This window comes from Aedes aegypti, chromosome 1 (genome assembly GCF_002204515.2).
Source record: "Aedes aegypti strain LVP_AGWG chromosome 1, AaegL5.0 Primary Assembly, whole genome shotgun sequence".
NCBI classification, from domain to species: domain Eukaryota; kingdom Metazoa; phylum Arthropoda; class Insecta; order Diptera; family Culicidae; genus Aedes; species Aedes aegypti.
In genome coordinates this window covers 98976211-98997141 of record NC_035107.1, presented here as the reverse complement: position 1 = coordinate 98997141, position 20931 = coordinate 98976211, and the positions used below count along the sequence as shown (strand labels likewise).

General features: G+C 42.0%; 1 protein-coding gene across 6 annotated transcripts in view; it reads left to right on the top strand.

Moving 5' to 3' along the window:
- The window catches only part of LOC5580128 (modifier of mdg4), a 54380-nt gene continuing 33449 nt past the window's right edge, over positions 1-20931 (top strand). For 3 of the 6 annotated variants that reach the window (XM_001655218.2, XM_001655222.2, XM_001655219.2), the window contains exons 1-5: positions 2-170; positions 17651-18736; positions 18795-18917; positions 18981-19088; positions 19155-19205. In XM_001655218.2, the coding sequence (XP_001655268.1) occupies positions 17683-18736; positions 18795-18917; positions 18981-19088; positions 19155-19205 (1336 nt within the window). In that variant the 5' untranslated portion in view covers positions 2-170; positions 17651-17682. Of the gene's footprint in view, positions 171-1675; positions 1796-17650; positions 18737-18794; positions 18918-18980; positions 19089-19154; positions 19206-20931 lie in introns of those variants that run through there. The other 3 variants (XM_001655220.2, XM_001655221.2, XM_021843562.1) reach the window with 2 other exon arrangements.

Sequence of the window (20931 nt, the reverse complement as noted above, 5' to 3'; positions counted from 1 at the left end):
GTGACCGATAAAGGAAAATTTTCTCCCCGACTTTGATGCCACAAACAAGTGAATAGCGAGAGCTGCTCCCATTTAAACCGCGAAAAACAGTGCAAAACTTGTGAGTTTCGGGTGAAAAATAGTGCAAAAGTGTGACCCAGTGCACGGGCAACATTTCGCGATAACTTTCGGTAAGTTTCCTACATGGTTCGGTGGGTAAAAATCCGATTAAAATTTTGCTTACGCCAGCCATTGCAAGAGTGGCTACATTTATTTCTATCACTCTTCGTTTCCTCTTCCTTGCTGGTTACGGTGCGCACTCACCCACCTTTCCGCTCCCCTCGTGTCTACGGGCCGACATCGATCGCAGTAGGCCGCGGCAGACAGAGGGAGGGAGTTCCACAACATCCCACAGTGGTCGCATCTCACACAAAAGTTGTCAAATAGTACAAATTTCGCTCAAGTAATTGCGGACATTTTACTCCATTTTTTAATTGTTTTAACCTTCCAATCGTCGCGCGGTCTGCCACCTTCAGAATCACCACGCTGCTGTTATGAACGAAAAGCGAGGTTTTTTTTAACAGTGTTGTACAAAATACAACAGCGCGATGACTGAAGTGTTAATGAAACTCAATGATCAATGCGTATGATTACCTAAAAGATTTTCTTATAGAATTAAAGCTGTTCGGCACAGATTATACGTATTATTTCGTCAGTCTGTTGTGGATATTTTATATGATTCTCGAATTGATAAAAAAAACGTTATTCCATAAAAACATTAGTTTCCCTCATACGTTCCGTTTCATCACTGAACAACACCCGCGAAATTTGAAAATGTAGAAAGGGAATATTTTAACTTTAATCTCTACAATTCACATGATGTGAAATGTACACCGATCGCTCTGAAACTTTGGGGCGATCCATTAATTATGTAAGACAATTTTCGGGGTTTTTCGACCCATGGTAAGGGGGAGGGCCATGGTAAGATTTTTTGTATGAAAATTAAAAAAAAAATGTATGGCGCGTAAGAAATCTCAGACCCCCCCTCCCCCCTAAAACCCTTACATAATTAATGGACCGCCCCTTTGGAAGGATTCAATACTGGAGAAAGCAAGAAGAAAATTACAGTCGACTCTCCACATCTCGATATCTCTCCCTATGTCGATGATTTCATAAGTTCCTTCAGTCTGCATACATTTTCACTCTCCACATCTCGATATCCTCCTTATCTCGATATCTCCATATCTCGATGTGTTTCTGTTGATTTTTCGTTCTTAATTTTCTCTCCGCATGTCGATGTGAGCAATTTCGAAGGTACTAGACCAAAGTTTTGGAATTCAAAACAAATTAGAAGCGCAAAATGACGTTTGTTTGTGTATTACTTTCTTGGCAACGGAGTGTTTTCCAATCTAGTATTCATCAAAAATTTGTTCTTTGTCTCGATCTCTCCCTATCTCGATGGTCCCTTCGATATCGAGATGTGGAGAGGCGACTATATATCAATAATATCAGTGAAAGGATTTGCAAACTATCTTTTTTTTTTCAACTTTTGACCAGCTTTGAGCCACTGTGCATCGCCTTGCGCGTTTGCTCCGCTTGTGAGTGGACTCCATCTTGAGTTTCATTCTCGTTGAGGTCTCGTGAACTTGCCTGTGTAGCGCATTTCATTTACCTACCTACGTGCGAAGCGTTGCTTTGAGTGATATTCAGTCGGAAAGATAGAATCGCACCACCGCAAGAGTTTTTCATTTTGAGGGAAGAGCGACTTTTGTTGTGAATTTGTGATAAATTTGGGTGGCACCGAGTTCTCCGACGGGTTTGTATATCTTTCTGTTGATGTTCATCGGGATATCAGTCCTATCTATGATAGGAGAAGTAGGATCATAATAATGTGAATTTTAAATATGTAAAGCAATTTTATTGGATGGGGGAAGGATTATGTATGGTGAAGAAATACAAGAGCAGCTTTATTATTCACTTTTGCATGGGAGGTTTTTTTCTAAAAGATTGTAAAATTGGACCATTAGATGAATTTTGTATGAAAAATCTTGTAATCAGTTTTAGGCCCAATACAAAAAGTCACCCTACCAAGCGTAGGCTCTCTATCCTTGAAAAAGAAAATGGAGCATTAATGTAAAGGGATATTTTGTGGCTATAGGAAGCCGGATTTCGTTCTTGGCACTTTTTATTCACTTCGACGGAGGGATTTTTGAAAAGCTAAGCGCTCAAATTTGGCCACAATATGCGTCGCGTTGAAGGGCTTCTTATTGCAATGCTTCCAACAATTTGACCAAGAAAGACTAACAATGCCCTTTTACAGGCATATTCAATGTGACTAGCGAAGCTGAGCTTGTCATCTATAATTATCCCAAGATGCCTAAGGAATCGCTTGGACTCTATGCAGGGTGTCGACTACCTGGAAAGTCGGGGAATTCAATTTTTGACCTGGGAAGTCCGGGAATTTCACTTGATCTCAGGAAAAAAAATATCATTACTACAACATCGAACGAGTTGATTGTCTGGAAAATTATTGTTCAGACTAAGTCAGCTATACAATATGGAAGACGCTATATGGAATAAAAAAGACAAGCAATCTTTCAAAATAGTTAATCATTGAGGAAATGCTCTTATGCTCTTAAGCTGAGAAGCAGGCTTTGTCCCAGTGAGGACGTAATGCCAAGAAGAAGTAAACTGTACTTCACTGCTTGGGGCCTTCCTTAGGTGTCGGCCAGGGTAGACGCGAAAATCCTTTGGAGTTTGACATTTCATTGTTAATAATTGTTATTCCTTCCCGTGCAATTTTCGCTTGGCTTCGCAATTCGCGTCTACCCTGGCCGCGCCCTTAGCCGTGTGGTTAGAGTCGGCGGATACAAAGCAAAGCCATGCTGAAGGTGTCTGGGTTCGATTCCCGGTCGGTCCAGGATCTTTTCGTAATGGAAATTTCCTTGACTTCCCTGGGCATAGAGTATCATCGTACCTGCCACACGATATGCCAATGCGAAAATGGCAACTTTGGCAAAGAAAGCTCTCAGTTAATAACTGTGGAAGTGCTCATAAGAACACTAAGCTGAGAAGCAGGCTCTGTCCCAGTGAGGACGTTAATGCCAAGAAGAAGAAGAAGTACTTAAGGTGACACATCTCGGAATCCAAACATGGCAGGCAAAATGGCCGACTTGTGTCCATACTCACGATTTCAAAGGCACTAATCTGCTGCAATAATGCATGTTCGAGCTTATGGTGTGCCGGCAATTCGAGGGATTTCTTCACCGTTTAAATTTGGTGTTCGGAAAGTCAATCCGTAAAATGGAGAGATGATTCTAGTGATAATAGAGTCACTAGATCACCATCGGTATAGCGCCCACTTTCTTATTTTAACACAGTACCTGTTAGTCCATGGGTATTCCGGCGAATCCTGGCAGTCCTCCTCTTTCACCAGAGGGACGGATTTGTAGCGAACGTTGTTGGTGGTATTGTACGACGGCACTATATTCTCCACCGCAGTGGTCTTCTCGGCCAAGAGCCAAATACTCACTCGCGATTCGCGACGACGGAACAATAGGGGCTCACCACGGCGGCCGGACACACACTTCTTCTGGAGGACGAACGATTGGTAGCGAGTCAACGCGGCACTTTGGGAACTTGGACTGACGGGATGGAGAGACTATTCCACGGTTCAACCGGCGAGCGGATCGGTGGCAACCTTCCAGGGCAAGAGCTCAAAAATAACTGGGGTGATGGAGTATTTGATTCTGCCTTTCACTTGAGCAGTGACCAATATACTTGCGGTCACTCATCAAAGGTATATACACCGCACACATTGATGACGCACCATGTGGTCAGATTAGGGTGGACTAATTTCAATCTTCATCATCTCCGGCCACCTTGAAATCTTCAGCATTTCAACAAATTTAAACTAACACTAATTAACACTGTTTACTACGTTAATCTTAGTTGCGCCAAACACCATGAAATTCAACGCAACGCAACTATTTTGACGAATTCAGATTGACTGCGTGGGTGTTGGCGTTCAAGTTGCGTGTGACGGGATAACTATTTCGGACCAACTTGATCCAAATCTTCAGGATTTATGGAGCCTTCGAAATTGGGATCGTTTGGAAGTGGAAGTAATGCTATCTTGGCAACTGGACGAACAACGTTTTCTGCAGACGCCGTTTTCAGTGTCACCACGCGTACTACTCCGTCTTTCCCAGGATGTGTTTTCGTAATCTTACCGAGGGGCCATTGTGCGGGTGGCAGGTTTTCATCTTTAACTATCACAATTCTACCCAGCTCGATCGGTACGGAGTTCCTACATCCCTTTGACGCTCTGGTCTGCAGTTGTTGGAGGTATTCGGGATACCAGCGTGACCAAATTCGTTGAAACTGCTTTTGTGTTTGTTCCCAATGATTTAGACGATTATCAGGAGTATCCTTCATGCAGGGTTCGGGAACGGCTTGAAAGCTGGAGCCGATAAGAAAATGTCCTGGTGTGAGCGCCTCTAAATCGGATGGATCGATTCCCATTGGAGTCAACGGGCGAGAGTTAAGGCACATCTCCACTTGAGCCAATAACGTGAGCAAGTCCTCATACGCAATGGTGATGTTCCCCAGCTCCTTTAGTAAGTGCGTTTTGGCGGATTTCACCGCGGCCTCCCATAGACCGCCAAAATGAGGTGCGCGAGGTGGAATAAATTTCCAACGAATTTCGTTGTTCGCACACCAATTGAATATTTTGTTTCGGTCGTCTTCGTTGCGCTTCAGCATTTCATAAACACGATGCAGTGCATGTGAGGCTCCCTTAAAAGCTGTACCATTGTCTGAGTGGATTTCGACTATTTTACCTCGCCGAGCTATAAACCGACGAAGTGCCGCAAGAAACGCTGATGTGGTCAGATCACTGACAAGCTCTATATGGACAGCTCGTGTCGAAAAACAAACAAAAATGGCAATGTATACCTTCCTTGGGCCATGCTTTCGAACCGGCGATTTCACAAACAAAGGTCCACAGTAATCAACTCCACAGGTGGAAAATGGCCTCGTTGGAGAAACCCTAGACGTTGGTAGATCCGCCATACTCTGCTGTACGAGCACCGGTTTTCTGCGAAAACAAGTGTTACATTGATGATACACTTGTCGTGCTAGATTTCTAGCGCCCAAAATCCAAAATTTCTGACGAATGGTGGTCAACATCAACTGTGGACCGGCGTGAAGTAGAATTTGATGGTAATGTCTTGCGAGCAATACAGACAACGGGTGTTTTGAAGGCAGTACGATTGGATGTTTAGCATTTTCAGAGATACTGGCGTTACTTAACCGGCCACCGACGCGTAGTAACCCGTTGCGATCAATCGTGGGACCAAGCCATTTCAAAGATGAAGATCGGGAAACTAATGTTCCGCCAGAAACATCGGATAACTCTTCTGCGAAACTTGATCGTTGTACTAGGCGACATAGGAAGATTTCCGCTTCTTTCAGTTCATCAGTGGTGAGGGGATCAAACGATTCGAATGCTGGAGCCGTTGAAACAAGCTTCGATGATCGTGAAGCAATGCGCATACGAAGTTTTTGGAGATAACGTATCGCACCAGCAACCGCTCGTTTCAACTTAGTATAACTGGAAAAGCGAGAAAACAGCTTCTCCCAAAAATCGGACTCGATCACAGGCATAACTATTAGTGGCACTTTCCGTTCCTCTGCAATAGTAGCGGTGGATTCTTCAATTTGCGTGTTGAGGCTTCTCCATGAAGTTGTTGGCAGCATCAGCCACGACGGACCATTCCACCACCGATCACAATTGAGAAGATCTGTTGGGCTTAATCCACGCGATATATCATCGGCTGGGTTGTCAACTCCTGCGATATGCTTCCAATTGGATATGTCAGTTGCATCTTGAATTTTCGAAACACGATTCGCAACATAGGTCTTCCATCGACAAGCTGGAGAGTACAACCATTGGAGGCAGACGGTTGAATCGGAGAAGAAGGTGACTGGAATATTTATCTTCAGTGACGAGTTAACCTTTTTGAATAAACGTACTGACAATTCAGCTGCATTCAGTTCTAATCTTGCTATTGTTTGTAGAACGGATAAAGGGGCTACCTTCGACTTAGATGTGAGCAGACGAACGGTGACTTTCGCCGGCGATTCTGAACGGACATAACAGCACGCTCCATAGGCCCTTTCGGAAGCATCTGCGAAAAACAGCAGCTGAACAGAAACGGCGTTGAATTCAATCACGTACCTTGGGATGCGAACTTGTTTCAGTAAATCCAACGTAGTGTGAAACTCCTTCCACTGTTCTTGAAGCCTTCGTGGTAAATGCTTGTCCCAGTCATAAGTCTGATTATTATCGTCTTTCAAAGCCCACAGACCCTGCATATAAAGCTTGGCCTTTGTGATGGTAGGTCCTAACAAACCCAGAGGGTCAAATATTGTGGCAATGTAGGACATAATCAATCGTTTGGTTAGTTCAGCAGCCGGCAAGGGTAGGCTAACCTTGAACTGCAAGGAATCTGACATCGGATCCCACATGAGTCCTAATGTTGAAACAGTCTGAGGGTCTTGTAAGTCGAAGGGCTGTTGAATAGCTAGATCTTCGGCGGGAATATCACGAAGCACCTCTGGTGCATTTGACACCCACTTTTTCAATGGGAATCCTGCAGCAAACAGAATCTCTGAGACTTCTTTGAGCAACTGAGTCGCTGAGGGGATATCTTCAGCCCCCGAAAGCCAATCGTCGACGTAAAAATCATTAATAATTGCCATAGCAGCGGCGGGATGGACAGCTTGTGCGTCGAGTGCTATCTGCTGGAGGGTTCTGGTGGCGAGATACGGGGCCGACGCTGTTCCGTAGGTGACAGTCTGAAGTTCATAGGTGGATATCGGTTCAGTTGGACTTGAGCGCCAGAGAATTCGCTGCAATGGATGATCATCTTGGTGAACTAAGATCTGTCGATACATATTTTCCACATCAGCAACTAAGGCGATTGGATGAATTCGAAATCGAAGGGTTAGAGATAAAAGGTCTTGTTGGACGACCGGACCAACCAACAACATATCGTTCAGCGACCTTCCAGACGTTGTCTTGCATGAAGCATCAAATACAACTCTTGTGTTTGTAGTGGTACTTGATGCTTTAAATACCGGATGATGAGGCAGATAACAATGGACGGTTTTGTCGTCCACTGGCTCCGTAACCTTCTTCATATGACCCAGCTCTTCGTATTCCAGCATAAAACGATGGTAAGCTTCACATACGACAGGATCCCTTTCCAAACGGCGTTCAGTGTTCTGAAACCGACGGACAGCTATCGCTCTGGATTCTCCAAGGGTGCCTTCAAAATCATCGATCTTCGGCAATCGAACTATGTATCTTCCAGACGGACTTCGTGTTGTAGTGCTTGTGTACATCTCCTCACACTTCTTTTCTTCTGAGGAACGTACTGGAGTAGTCAAGATTTCTTCCGTCTCCCAAAATCGTTGAATGGCGTCTTCCAGGCGATCCTTACTTGTGGAAACGTTGATGGAAGCAGGAACTGTTGGAGGGCTGCGATTTGCTGGGCCAGATACTGTCCAACCGAAATGCGTCTCAACAATCTGTGGCTGATCTGGACCTAGAGGGATCCTTTTACCAGTGTGAAGAGTCCAATAAATTTCTCCTCCAATTATGAGATCGATTTCTCCAGGTACATGAAACTCTGGGTCAGCCAAGGGAACCATCGGGAGCTTCCATATACGATGGTTGATGGACATAGTTGGTAAATTTGCTGTTGGCTCATCAATGACAAGGAATCTCAATTTCTTGGAATATTGCTTCGTGCGGGATTTCACTGTAGCAGTAACTGTGCGGTTTAGTTCCTTGTGGGATTGGCCAATTCCAGTAATCGCGACATCAACTGGCTCTTGTCGGGCAGACAGTTTTCTAGCTAGCTTCTTGGAGATAAAATTGGACATGGATCCGGAATCTAACAATGCTCTGGCTGCAAATTGATTTCCACAATCATCGACAACTTGAATTGCTACTGTTTCTAACAGGACCGTGCTCGTATTGGATAGAGCGGATAGGCTTATTTCATTTGTAGGATTTCCTGTTTGGGGATTGGAAGTTGATGACGTAGATTGATCCTCTAGAATGGATTCAGAAGAACTGAATACTGCTGGTGTCGAAGAACTACTTTGGGGTTGCGTATCTACGTGTAAAAGCGAATGGTGTTTACCGCGGCACGTACGACACGAATACTTGGAGTTACAATTCCTCGACAAATGACCAATTCGGAAGCAATTCCAGCATAGGCCCTTTTTGGAAATCAGTTCTCGCCGCTGGGTGACGGGCATATTCGAAAATGTGGGACATTGAAACATGTAGTGCTGTTCCGGGCACGCGTAACACGACGGAAGTCTGTTGGATGATTCCGATGTCGCTGCGTTGACGGCAATCCTGGACTGGAAACTTCTTCGTTGACTTGGTTGTTGTCCGGCCACCATGGGTTGCGAGAGTTGAAAGCGAGGCTGAATATCCGAAGACACAGACTTGATGATTCTTACGCGGTTATATAGGAATTCAACCAATGAATCATATTGCACCTGGTCATCATTAATCGTTTTTTCTTCCCACGCTCTTAGCGTTGCTGGGTCTAGCTTGGTTGACAACAAATATACAAGTGGAGTATTCCAATGTTGAATGGGTTCCTTGAGCTTCTCCAAGGCCTTGACGTGACGTTGAAATTCATCAACAAGTTCGTGTAGCTGTTGAGCAGATTCTTGTTGCAGCGGTGGCAGTTCATGGATTGTACGGAAGAGCTGTTTCTTGAGGAACTTAGAGTTGTCATATCTCTTCAGCAAAGCGTTCCATACAGAAGCATAATTGTCTGCTTCGATATCCACACTTTCGAAGGGCTTCCGTGCCTCACCTTCTAAAGATTGTAGCAGATACTGGAGTTTGGCTACAGTTGGGATATCTGCGTTGGAGTGAACCATCGAAGAATATGTGTCGCGGAAGGAAAGCCAACGTGAGAAATCACCATCAAATTTGGGTAAGTCGATTTTCGGTAAACGTAGATGGAAACTTGTAGAGGGTAGGTGATGACTGTTCATCAACGAAGTGTTCATCGTTTGGTTGGGGTCCACTGTTCGTTTCGACAACATGAAACAGGGTGGCCACCGAACCGGGAAAAACGGGAAAAGCGGGAAAAAGACGGGAATTTGAATCCACCGGGAAAAAGACGGGAAAAACCGGGAATTTGAGATGGTCACCGGGAAAATCATTCTGAACGAATATCTTCAAGCTCCTAATCTACAAACCACCAAAAATAAGTTGTAGAAAGTTGATAAGGTTGATAGTGTTGCCATTAGGCATCTGAAATCTTGAACAAATAATATTTAAACATTAATGATTTAATTTCTTGTACAAATAGTCTATTTTGCTACACTGAACTTCTTGTAAGATGTAAAAATTGGGCATATCTATATAAATTAAAATGGAATGGTGTTTGTATGTCGCGAGTTAGCTTGAGAGCAGGTCAATTTTTTTTTGCTCAAGTGCTCCAACGTGTTTATGTGGAATAACATATTTGAAAATCTTCCGAGCAAGTTGAGAAAATGGGTAACGGGAATAGAAGCAAAGAAGTGTAAGTGGCAGAAACCTAGTTTTGAGATAATCGACTTTGAAGTTTTTTTTTCGTTTCATACTAATTGTACAAGAACCCAAAAAAAAAACAAGTCAATCTCCTATAAAATAATATTATTTTTCCTTTCTGACAGAAAAATTACCTGAAAATTCCGTCGGAAACCTTGAACAAAAATTTTTAGTATATCCGATTTAGAAACCGACCAAATCGTCCCCATTTTGCGTTGGGGCCCCTCAATGAAAAACCGGGAAATTTTTGGAAATTATACCGGGAAAACCGGGAAAAAAGCGGGAATTTCTAAATGGATATTTGGTGGCCACCCTGATGAAACCTTTCGCTGCACAATACCTCGCTTCAAAGTCCGATCGTTCTATCAAATGGTCTTCTAACATCTCCGGTATGTCTAATCGCTCGATTTCCGATTGAATTTCCATGAAGTTATTGTAAGTTCGGTCAAGACATTCCAAACGAACCGGTAGCTGGCAGGAATCACGTTCATCATCATACTGGTGCACAAAATTTTCCACTGAATCACGCAAAACTAGCAAACCCTTTCTGCTCACTATTAGATCTACGACCTTCTTCTCGGATTTCTTATCCGACGGCATTTTCACTGTTTTGTTCCACTGCGCACTGGTAGTTCAATCACTGTTAGTTAATGGGTATCACAACTCTTAGTCCAAACACTATCACTTAATTCATCACCACAGTGACAGTCATGCACAATTGAACCAGTCTAATTTATGCTCTCTCTAAGTCCCGCACACAACGATCTTTAAATTTCTGAATGGTGCCAGAGGTACGCAAGTAAGTAGGGATTGGGGAACTGGCAATATGGATTGCGAGTAAAATGGTTGGTGCCACCAAATCAATAATCGTTCGCGCCGGAGGAAAATATCGACATCTTTTATTTCACAGGAAGATGGATGCTTCGCGCGCGAAAGCTTTACAAAGGGTCTCGTCTTTTGTGCCACTGAATGAATTGAACTTAAACTTCGGCACAACTTTAATGACCTTCCGACAGGGTGTCCTCGAATCCGGTTCGAAGGACCAAATGTTCGAGCTTATGGTGTGCCGGCAATTCGAGGGATTTCTTCACCGTTTAAATTTGGTGTTCGGAAAGTCAATCCGTAAAATGGAGAGATGATTCTAGTGATAATAGAGTCACTAGATCACCATCGGTATAGCGCCCACTTTCTTATTTTAACACAGTACCTGTTAGTCCATGGGTATTCCGGCGAATCCTGGCAGTCCTCCTCTTTCACCAGAGGGACGGATTTGTAGCGAACGTTGTTGGTGGTATTGTACGACGGCACTATATTCTCCACCGCAGTGGTCTTCTCGGCCAAGAGCCAAATACTCACTCGCGATTCGCGACGACGGAACAATAGGGGCTCACCACGGCGGCCGGACACACACTTCTTCTGGAGGACGAACGATTGGTAGCGAGTCAACGCGGCACTTTGGGAACTTGGACTGACGGGATGGAGAGACTATTCCACGGTTCAACCGGCGAGCGGATCGGTGGCAACCTTCCAGGGCAAGAGCTCAAAAATAACTGGGGTGATGGAGTATTTGATTCTGCCTTTCACTTGAGCAGTGACCAATATACTTGCGGTCACTCATCAAAGGTATATACACCGCACACATTGATGACGCACCATGTGGTCAGATTAGGGTGGACTAATTTCAATCTTCATCAATGCACTTACAAAGTCGATCTTCTTATTTCAAACTTTCTGCTAGTGCACAAAGCTAAAATAGAATTTGCATTGTAGTTTGATGTTTCTTTCGCGAGATTTGTGCCTTCAAAGATTTGATACATTATTGAAATTTGATTACAAGCTGTTTCACCTTAACTGCTTGTATTTATCCTCAGAATTCATATTTTCTGCATTAAAAAGCATCAACAGTACTCTCCGAACAACTTCTTCGAAATTGCCCATTGCATGGTGACGTCATTAAAAAATCGCTCTCTTTCTCTCCTTCGGGAAATCTGGAAACAACGGTGCCAGTACCTGTCAAAGTTGAAAAGTCATGGAATTTTATTTTCAAAACTGAGTCGACACCCTGCTATGGTACAATCACCTACCGAGATAAGCGCCCGTTGCTCGGACTTGCAGTTGTTGATCATCACCACCTCTGTCTTGTGACGGGTCAGTCCTAGCTTTCTAGATCTCACCCATTTCGGGGCATTATAAGCTTCCTAAGGAAAACGTCATGAAATGCTACACTCAGGCAAATGGACTATCGAAATACATAAGAACCCCTTATGAAAATTCGCCACAAGGATTCGGGTTGAAATTCATAAATTTGCCTTATGAAACCAAAATTTGAAAACAAAAAATGTTTACGCGGCAACCTGGAATCGAACCAAGAACCTTGCGATCGGTAGGCTCGTGCGTATAGAACGATACATAAATAAAGCGCTCGCATTGAAATGATCGTTCCACCTTTCATAAGGCAAAATGTATGAATTTCGATAGTCCAGTTCGCTGCGTGTAAGAAAAACAGCGACAACTATCGTTTAAATGCAAGTGACTTGTACTACAACATGTTTTCTTCCAAGTTATGACGATAATTGATATTAAAATTAAGTTGCAAATTATTTAAGGAACGTTTTTGAAAACCATGGTTTTCTGCGTGTTCACCAACCATACGGGGCATTATGGCACACCCAACGGGGCAGTATGAGCCACCTCATTCAACCGTGTGATTTTTATTTGAAGCAATATACACTGAGCCAACTATTCTTGTCATAGTTATATGAGAGACATATACTTTTGCACTATTGGAATATCCTATCAATCTAATCATAGGGAGGAAATGACAGTCTTGAATACAATACATATGTAACTTGCACTTCGGTCAAGCATGGCATTATTATTTGAAATGCATGCTCTGATTACAAGTGGGTTGCGCATATCTTCTTCATATGCCTGTAAAATAAAATGGACATAAGTAACTTGTTTTATATGCGTCCTAGATACATTTCATTATTATTTTTCATTATGATTATAATTATTAAAATAAAATACGGAAACAAATGAACATTTCATTTTAAAACTTTTTATTTTCATTTCGGTTTAATATTTATGAAAAACAGATTGTTCTACAGGAAATCTTAAGTTATTGGATTTTTCGGGATGGTCTGCTGAAAAGAAGATGATTCTGCTGAAACAGAAAATCACTTTTTTTTTTGTTTTTTACAAGGGGGAAATCTGCAAACAGATCCCCTGAGAAGATAACTCAGGGAATGCGGGGATGACGCACCAACGACGACCCGCTAAAACCAGCCTATGCACTGTGCATGAGCAATTCATTTAGAATTGCTCAAGTGGTGAACAGTGCATCGACATGACCCTTGGACTCAGACCCTCATCTCCCCGGAACCACCTTACGGTATTTCTTCGGGAAGGGACCAGTGCATATAGCACAACACGTGTAGCAGAAGTAGCCTAGGCAAACTGCTTCTCCTAGCCGACTTAAACAATGTTACAAGGGACCAGCCTCGGCAGGGCTAATCCTCTGCAGCCAACTCTTGGTCGGCGCGCCATAGACGCTGCAATTCTAACATAATGTGAGTGACAGCCGTAGTTACTGCATTCCAGCACTCGGCATCCGCACACATTCTCTCTATAATATTGTCGGGGGACGTGTCCCCTCCGCATGTAGTGAGCATGCGACCTCTCACAACAATGAAACGGGGGCAATCGAACACGACATGCTCCGCTGTTTCCTCTACACCAGCACAATTGGGGCACGCAGGAGATTCTGAGTGCCCGAACCTATGCAGGTACTGTCTATAGCAACCATGTCCTGACAGAAACTGCGTCAGGTGGAAGTTCACTTCCCCATGGCTTCTACCATACCAATCTGACACATTTGGTATTAGTCGATGGGTCCATCTACCCTTAGTGGAGTTATCCCATTCCTGCTGCCAGCTTCTGAGCGTTTCCTCTTTACACGTGTCGCGGACTCCTCTGGTACCCCTTTGGTTGAAGCATTGAACATCTTCCTTGATGATGAGCCCGATGGGCGTCATCCCGGCTATGATGCACACGGCCTCTTTAGATACCGTCCGGTATGCACTTGCTACTCTTAAGCACATTATCCTGTACGTGCTTTCCAACCGCTTTAGGTTTCTGTTCGTTCTAAGCGCTTTTGACCAGATTGATCCTCCATACCTTAGTATGGATAGCGCCACGCTTGCCAGCAGCTTGCGTTTGCTGGCAATTACAGCAGAGCTGTTAGACATCATCCTCAAAAGCGCCGCTATAGCCGTAGATGCCCTTTTACAGGCATATTCAACGTGGCTAGCGAAGCTCAGCTTGTCATCGATCATTACCCCAAGATGCCTAAGGGATCGCTTGGACTCTATGGTGCAATCACCTACCGAGATAAGCGCCCGTTGCTCGGACTTGCGGTTGTTGACCACCACCACCTCAGTCTTGTGACGGGCCAGTCCTACACACAGAAAATCACTTGAATCACTTAATTAGGATACGATACCTCATACTTACGCTGAAGTTGTGGTTTAATCGTCTTTCCAATAGTTTTCCAATGAAGTCTTATATGGTTTGACTTATATTGATTCTGTGCTAGGCCACTGAAATATATATTAAAATATAATCATTCCATATTAGTTTTTGCAATATATAATGATTAGAGTAAGGTGGGGCAAAAGTTCGACCTTAGTGGTATAATCAAAGTTTCCAGGAAAATAATAGCAGACGAAACAAAACAAATACCATACAGCGAACCTTCAACATATTGCTAAAACTTTGCAGAACAAACTTGTGTCAAAATATTTACCCATTTTTAGTTATAACAGTTTCAAAATTGATTGTCTTAAACGGACTTTTGCCCCACCGGTGGGGCAAAAGTTCGAATCTAATGTGGGGCAAAAGTTCGTTGGCTAAAACACAAAATATAAATACTTTTATGCCAGGCATACTTTAAACCAGCCATAAACTTATGTTTGCCGAAAAATACACACTAAATTTTCATCAAAAAATGCCCAAAACAGGGTTAATTGTAATACACCCAAAAATAGCAGTTTTTCGCAAAACTAAGTGAAAATGTAAAATTTTTGTGACATTTTTCGCACGATCAGGCAAATTACGCTAAATTTGAAGATAATATGTAGATTTCAGGAAATTTGAAAAAAATTCCGTGGGTTTATACATGGGTCGAACTTTTGCCCCGCAGATTCGAACTTTTGCCCCGCTATGGGCCAAAAATTGATTCCAACTATTTATGGAAAAACTAATACACGTCAAAGCATCCTTATGATAGGCCTAGAATAAAATATTGAAAAACATTGTATCTTCATTTGGTTCCATGCATCGAAAGTTTGACCAAATATTACAATATTTACGTCGAAAAACAACAAATTGCCATAACTTTTCCAAATCTCAATCGATTTTTATGATATTTGGAGTTTCTCTTACTTGAATAGCATTCGAACCACCATGACATTTATAAGTTTTGATTTGATTTGAGCTAGAAATCTTAAAAAGAAACTCTTGCCCCACTCGAACTTTTGCCCCACTTTACTCTACTCACCACTTAAAGGAAAAGGTAAACTCTGTAGAGTAAACATTATTGCTTTAAAAACTAGATTTTGAAATTCCGGGTTCCGCAACGCAACTTTGCTTTCATTTCTCACTCACTCTACTAAATAAAAACAGCCGAAATGATTTATTTAATATGACAAGCATGCATATAAAAGACACAAACAAGCCGGTTCGTGAAATGTATATGCGACGCTAGTATCGCTCATATTATGGGCATATCACTTGAGCGTTTTTCATATTTATATGAGCGCTGTTGATTTCGAACTGGAATATGAATAACCAGTATCGGAATGCATTTGAGATGTATGAGCCAAACAAGGAGTTTGATTTATATGAAATTTCTGACAAAATATCGTCCCAGATTTATTTCAGTGTAGAGAAGAGCTAATGATAACCGGCACAGTGTTGCAAAGGAAATTTTATCAGCTTTGCTTGTAATTAATAATTCTAGCGGTTTATTTTTGATAGATCTCGCGTTAAGCATCATACAGGCGTATCTGCAGTGATCGATTCCTCTTCGCCGATTTTCTCTTTGCATATACACGAAAAAAAAAAACAGTTTACCTTATTTTTGAGTTGACTTTACCCAAAAGTAAGTATATCGATCATTCTCTCAACCCAAAATCTCTCGGTATTCTCTCTCTTCCCCACCAATGTTGTCATAAACAGAACAAGCTGCACCTACCTAATGGGGGTAGTTTGGCGCAATAAGCCAAATATGGGTAAATGCATTATTTTCAAGCTTGGGTTGAATGAACTCAATTTTGTGTTGAATCAAATTAAATTTAAGTAAATTTTTCTTATGGCTTCAAAAGCAAAGTACCTAATGGAGGCCTAATGGAAATTTAGCCAAATTTGGGTTATTGGGCTCAACTACGGTTTTGCGCTGAAACAACTCAGATTTGAGTAGATCCGCGTTGCCCTGTAGTAAACATACCACGAAATTCTTTTATTAAATAGCGACATTTGGTTCAAATTATTTTCTAGCAGAGTGTTACACTTGTAATGGTGCACCAATATGACTATGCAGTAAAAAAAAATATTTATTTAGGCAATTGAAACTCTGTTTGTTTTGCTTAAATCTAGGTGGCTCATTTTGCCCCGTACTTTCACTTTTAAAATAATATTCTGTTTTCCAATATTTTTTTCTCAAATAAATCTAATTTCTCTCACGAATTGTTCAGTATTATCATAAGTTTCAGTTAATTGGTAAAATTTATCAGAATAATAAATATAATTGTCTTACAGCCTTTACTGAAAACTGCCAAAATTATAAGCTTTTCACCGCAAAGGACAAATTTATACATTTTTGTGAATATTCAGGGTTTTAAAACGAACATTCTTACGGTTTTATTGTGGTGGCTATTTAGTATTGCAATATAAAATATTAATGGTTTAGCAGTTTTGGACGTAGGTAAGAAAAGGAGGGTTCGAAAAAGGTTTTTTTTTGTGTATGGCGGTCAAAAATTTATGTTTCTTCTTAAGACCCCTAATGTTTCTATAAATAATTTCTGGTCACGCCACTGCCTCATATAAATAACAAAAAGAAAAAAAAAATATTTAAGTTCTATTATCGAAGATTTTAATTTTTTTAGGGATTCGACTATCCGGAGTGAAACAAAATCGATACTCCGGATAATCGAGTCCGACCTGTATTAGCTTTATTAGGGAGATTTTCAGCCCGTGGCTTGTTCATCTCCATAAGGGCTATCATTATTCAAGCCAAAAGATTCAAGATTTTCCCACCAGCTGGCGCTAGTGTGCATCAAACTTTTGTTTTGAAAATATCTCAGCAGCCCGATAACTTAGAAAGATAAAACAATGATAGCCCTTGCAAGGCCTTGAGTTGCTGAACAACTTTGTCGAAAACACCAGCTTTCTAAATGGATAGGCTCCTGAGTTATCTGCAAAACAAAAGTAAAAGTTTCATGCACATTATGCCACCTAGCATCCAAATTCCGAATTAAATGAGGTACCATCAGATAGCGCTCCACCTCCAGAACAACTTTACTGAGGACCCCATGATTATACATTATTTGGATTCTGAGATAGATTTCAAGTTGTAGTCTACTTGAACCGTATATAGTGCGTTCATGATTATGTGACTTCTTTGTACATTTGTTGATTTTATCGCATTATGCAGGGCCATACTGTGAACAAAAACTGTTGAGTATAATTCTTAAGAGGATTCTTGAGGAATACATTTTGGTTTGATGTCGATAGATATCTTTGTCACAAAATGATAGCATATAAATCACAGCTGTTGTACAAAGTACGACAGCCCGAAGTAAATCTTTTTAGGTTTTATGGTTTCTGTTCCGTCTGATGCATGAAGGCTTCAAAGTTCGTATGGATACTGTGTCGTTATCAGTCCTACAAAGTTGAATGCCCCAGATACCTTCTTATGAAATGTAGCTTAAAAATTCTGGAAATTTCAGAAGATTAGTTATGCTGTTCGTTTTCCAGTTTCAGCTCGAGTCTGACATCTACACCCCACAATGTCAGCTCAGCAGTTCTCTCTCCGGTGGAATAACTACACCAACTACATCACCGGAGCGTTCGATTCCCTACGCTACGAGGAAGATCTCGTAGATGTGACACTCTGCTGCGAAGGGCGCAAAATCCGTGCCCACAAAATTCTCCTGTCAGCATGCAGCGCATACTTTAAGGAAATCTTTAAGGAGAACCCTTGCCAACATCCGGTCATCATTTTCAAGAATGTTAAGTATAGCGATCTCATGTCGATCGTGGAATTCATGTACCAAGGCGAAGTCAGCGTGGTACAGGAATCCCTGCCGTCATTCTTGCACACGGCGGAGCTGCTCTCGATCCGGGGATTAACGGATAACAGCGGAGACACAAGACAACAGCAAGCTCAACAGGCTACATCGTCGCTAGCGCAGCAAATCATCCAGACGCAGAATCAAAGTTTGCTGGATAAGGCAACAATTACGACGGCCGAGTCTGTCTATCTCACCCTGCCGTCGAACTCAACCATCGTTCATCAACCTGCAAAGCTCCTACAAGCTCAAATTCAAACCGCTCCACAAATCCTAAACAAAACTATAATCAAGACAACACCCGCAGAAATGCCCACATTGACCACGACCGGAGCCACCATCACCGTTCCGATCTCTCAGCCCCAACAGCAGCAAACAATTGCCGCCAAGATTCATGTGCAACCCCAGCAGCAAACGGCCACCGTACAGCAACAGGCAACGCAACAGGTTCAAGTCCAACAACACGTTCAGACCCAGCAGCAACAACAACCGCAGCAGCAACAGCAAACACAAGCAACAACCCTGCAGGAAGTGGTCGACAGTGTTGTCAGTCAGCCCAAGAAGAAGAAAATCAAAGTGCAGCAGATCATCACGTCAACTCCGAATCAATCCGTTTCTGGTGGAACTACGACAACGGTTGTCACAGCGCAGGTCCCCCAAAGCGCAGTGGCCCAGGCAGCAGATACGGAAATCTACGAAACGTCCACGGAAACGTACCACATCACCACGGCAAAATCGGAGGAAGACAATCGGGCACATCAGCAGGAACAAGGTAAGATGTGGGTGATAACAAGTCCTCATTTGGTCTACAATCAGAATCTACTTCACAGTTGAAACCTACGCAGAATCGGCACAGGCTACCGGCGCTTCGCTGAAGATGGAAATTCCAGAATATATCGACTGCGGCGAAACGATCAACACTTCTAATGCGAACAACGCGTCCTACATTCAAGGTATGTTCGATGGTACCAATCTGGATATAGAACATCGGCTATTTTGTTTTTCAATATTTACAGAAGAAAGCTACGAACTGGTCGGTGAGGCTGAACACATCGAAAAAGATGTGAACGACGAAGACATGGACCAGGACGGTATCGAGATGGAAGCCTCGGATATGGATATGAGTAAGTGATGGCGGTCACTTGTACCCGTGGTGAGATCATTCTATGTACTTTTTTTACTTTTCGCAGGTCGAATTTTCCAAGGAGCATCAGACGAAGCGAAGGCCAATCTACTACAAGGTAAGTGCTGATCTTGGTTTCTGTGTGTGGTTTCAGTGAAGGTTGAAAATAGTCGCTAGGAAAAATATTGCCCTGATTTTTTTTGTGACATGAGGCGAGTTTGCTGCTGTCAATCGACGGGTAATCAACCTCAACCAATTTGAACCTTATGTTTGTCGTAGCGTACTTATGGCAAGTATAGTCACCAGTCTCAATTAGACATTATTCGTATTGGCAGTGTGCATTCTACAATAATTTTAAGCCTAAATCATGATCTAAATGCTCAATTTAGTCAAACAATTAGATTTGACGCAGTAATATGTTGAAAATTGCGCTACCTGGTCACCTTATTTATAGGCAAAATTACCAGGAAGATATTTGTAAACAACTTTTGTAATAACGTAAACATTGTGATGTTGTCCCATATAGAAGAATAAAGCCATAACAGTCTCTATATGAACTTTCAACCCATATAGCAACTGCAAAACGTGAATTGTGTTCATGTTTATATTTTTTACTGATCAATAAACGCAACATTAGTTGTCTGTGCGGTGATGCTAAATGCATGTAGGATGCAAAATTTAATAAGAAATTTATGAACATTTGTATGAGAAGACAAACTTCAAACTTTGAGCTCTAATTTCTCAATGCCTATTATGTAATTCCATATGGGACAGCTATGCTTTTATGGGCTGTATGTATTGCTTCTTATTACTTTCCCGTGACGTTGAAGACGTCCTTCCTTCTTCAGATGTGAACTTTGTAAATTATTGTAAAAAATAAACGCCCACTTTTATAATAGGGTACGATGCTAATGCCCATCAAAAATGGGACAGCACTGATATTAATAAGAGAGGAGAAGATTTCTAAGGATGTGCTTAATCTCACGATCTGTGGTGACCTGCTATCGGACAAAATTGTGAACTGGCATGTTCCTGATGAAGAATCACATATCCAGTTCGACGTTAAAGTTAGATCAGAGATAACAGAAATCTATAGAAATGCAAAGAAGACGAACTGGGATCTCTATTGTTTTCATGTAATTAACATAATTTCATGTAATGGTGAAAAGATTACAACTGTTTCACAGTTGGAAAGTGCCTCTGTTGGGATTATTGATCAAATGATCTCATCATATCATGCTAGTTGTCCTGTTTATAAAAGGTCATCCAACAGGGATGGAACGACAAGCTGGCAGAATTAAGGAAAAAATCCAGACGGTTGTTCGAGCGAAAACTAAGACTTTGCGAGTCTCATGACAATAAGCTAGCATTTAAACGTGCCAGCTCTGCTTACAGTTCATTAAAATGGTAATCTTTACAAATCGTTCAAGAGTTCAAGTAAATTTGCGGCAAAATCCTCGGAGCTTTTGGTGTTTTGTAAATAGCAAAAGAAAAAATGATAGCATGTCATCAAACATGCGACTTGATGATAAAAATGTAATTAACAGAATTTCATGTAATGGTGAAAAGATTACTGCTGAAACACTGCAGAAACGAGCGAATTATTTACGTAGCACTTTGCTTCAATATTTGAACAAGCCGAAGTGAGCGACAATGAATTAGAATCAGCTGCAAGGGACGTATCCTCAGATTTTCTAAGTTTGAAATCGTTAGTATTAATTGAAGATGATGTTATTGCAGCGTTGCGCAGCTGCCTTAGCTAAGCCTCTTGTTGCCATTTTCAATCGCTCCTTTATACAAGGTAAATTTCCTGCGCTGTGGAAGCAATCTTGCATGTTCCCGGT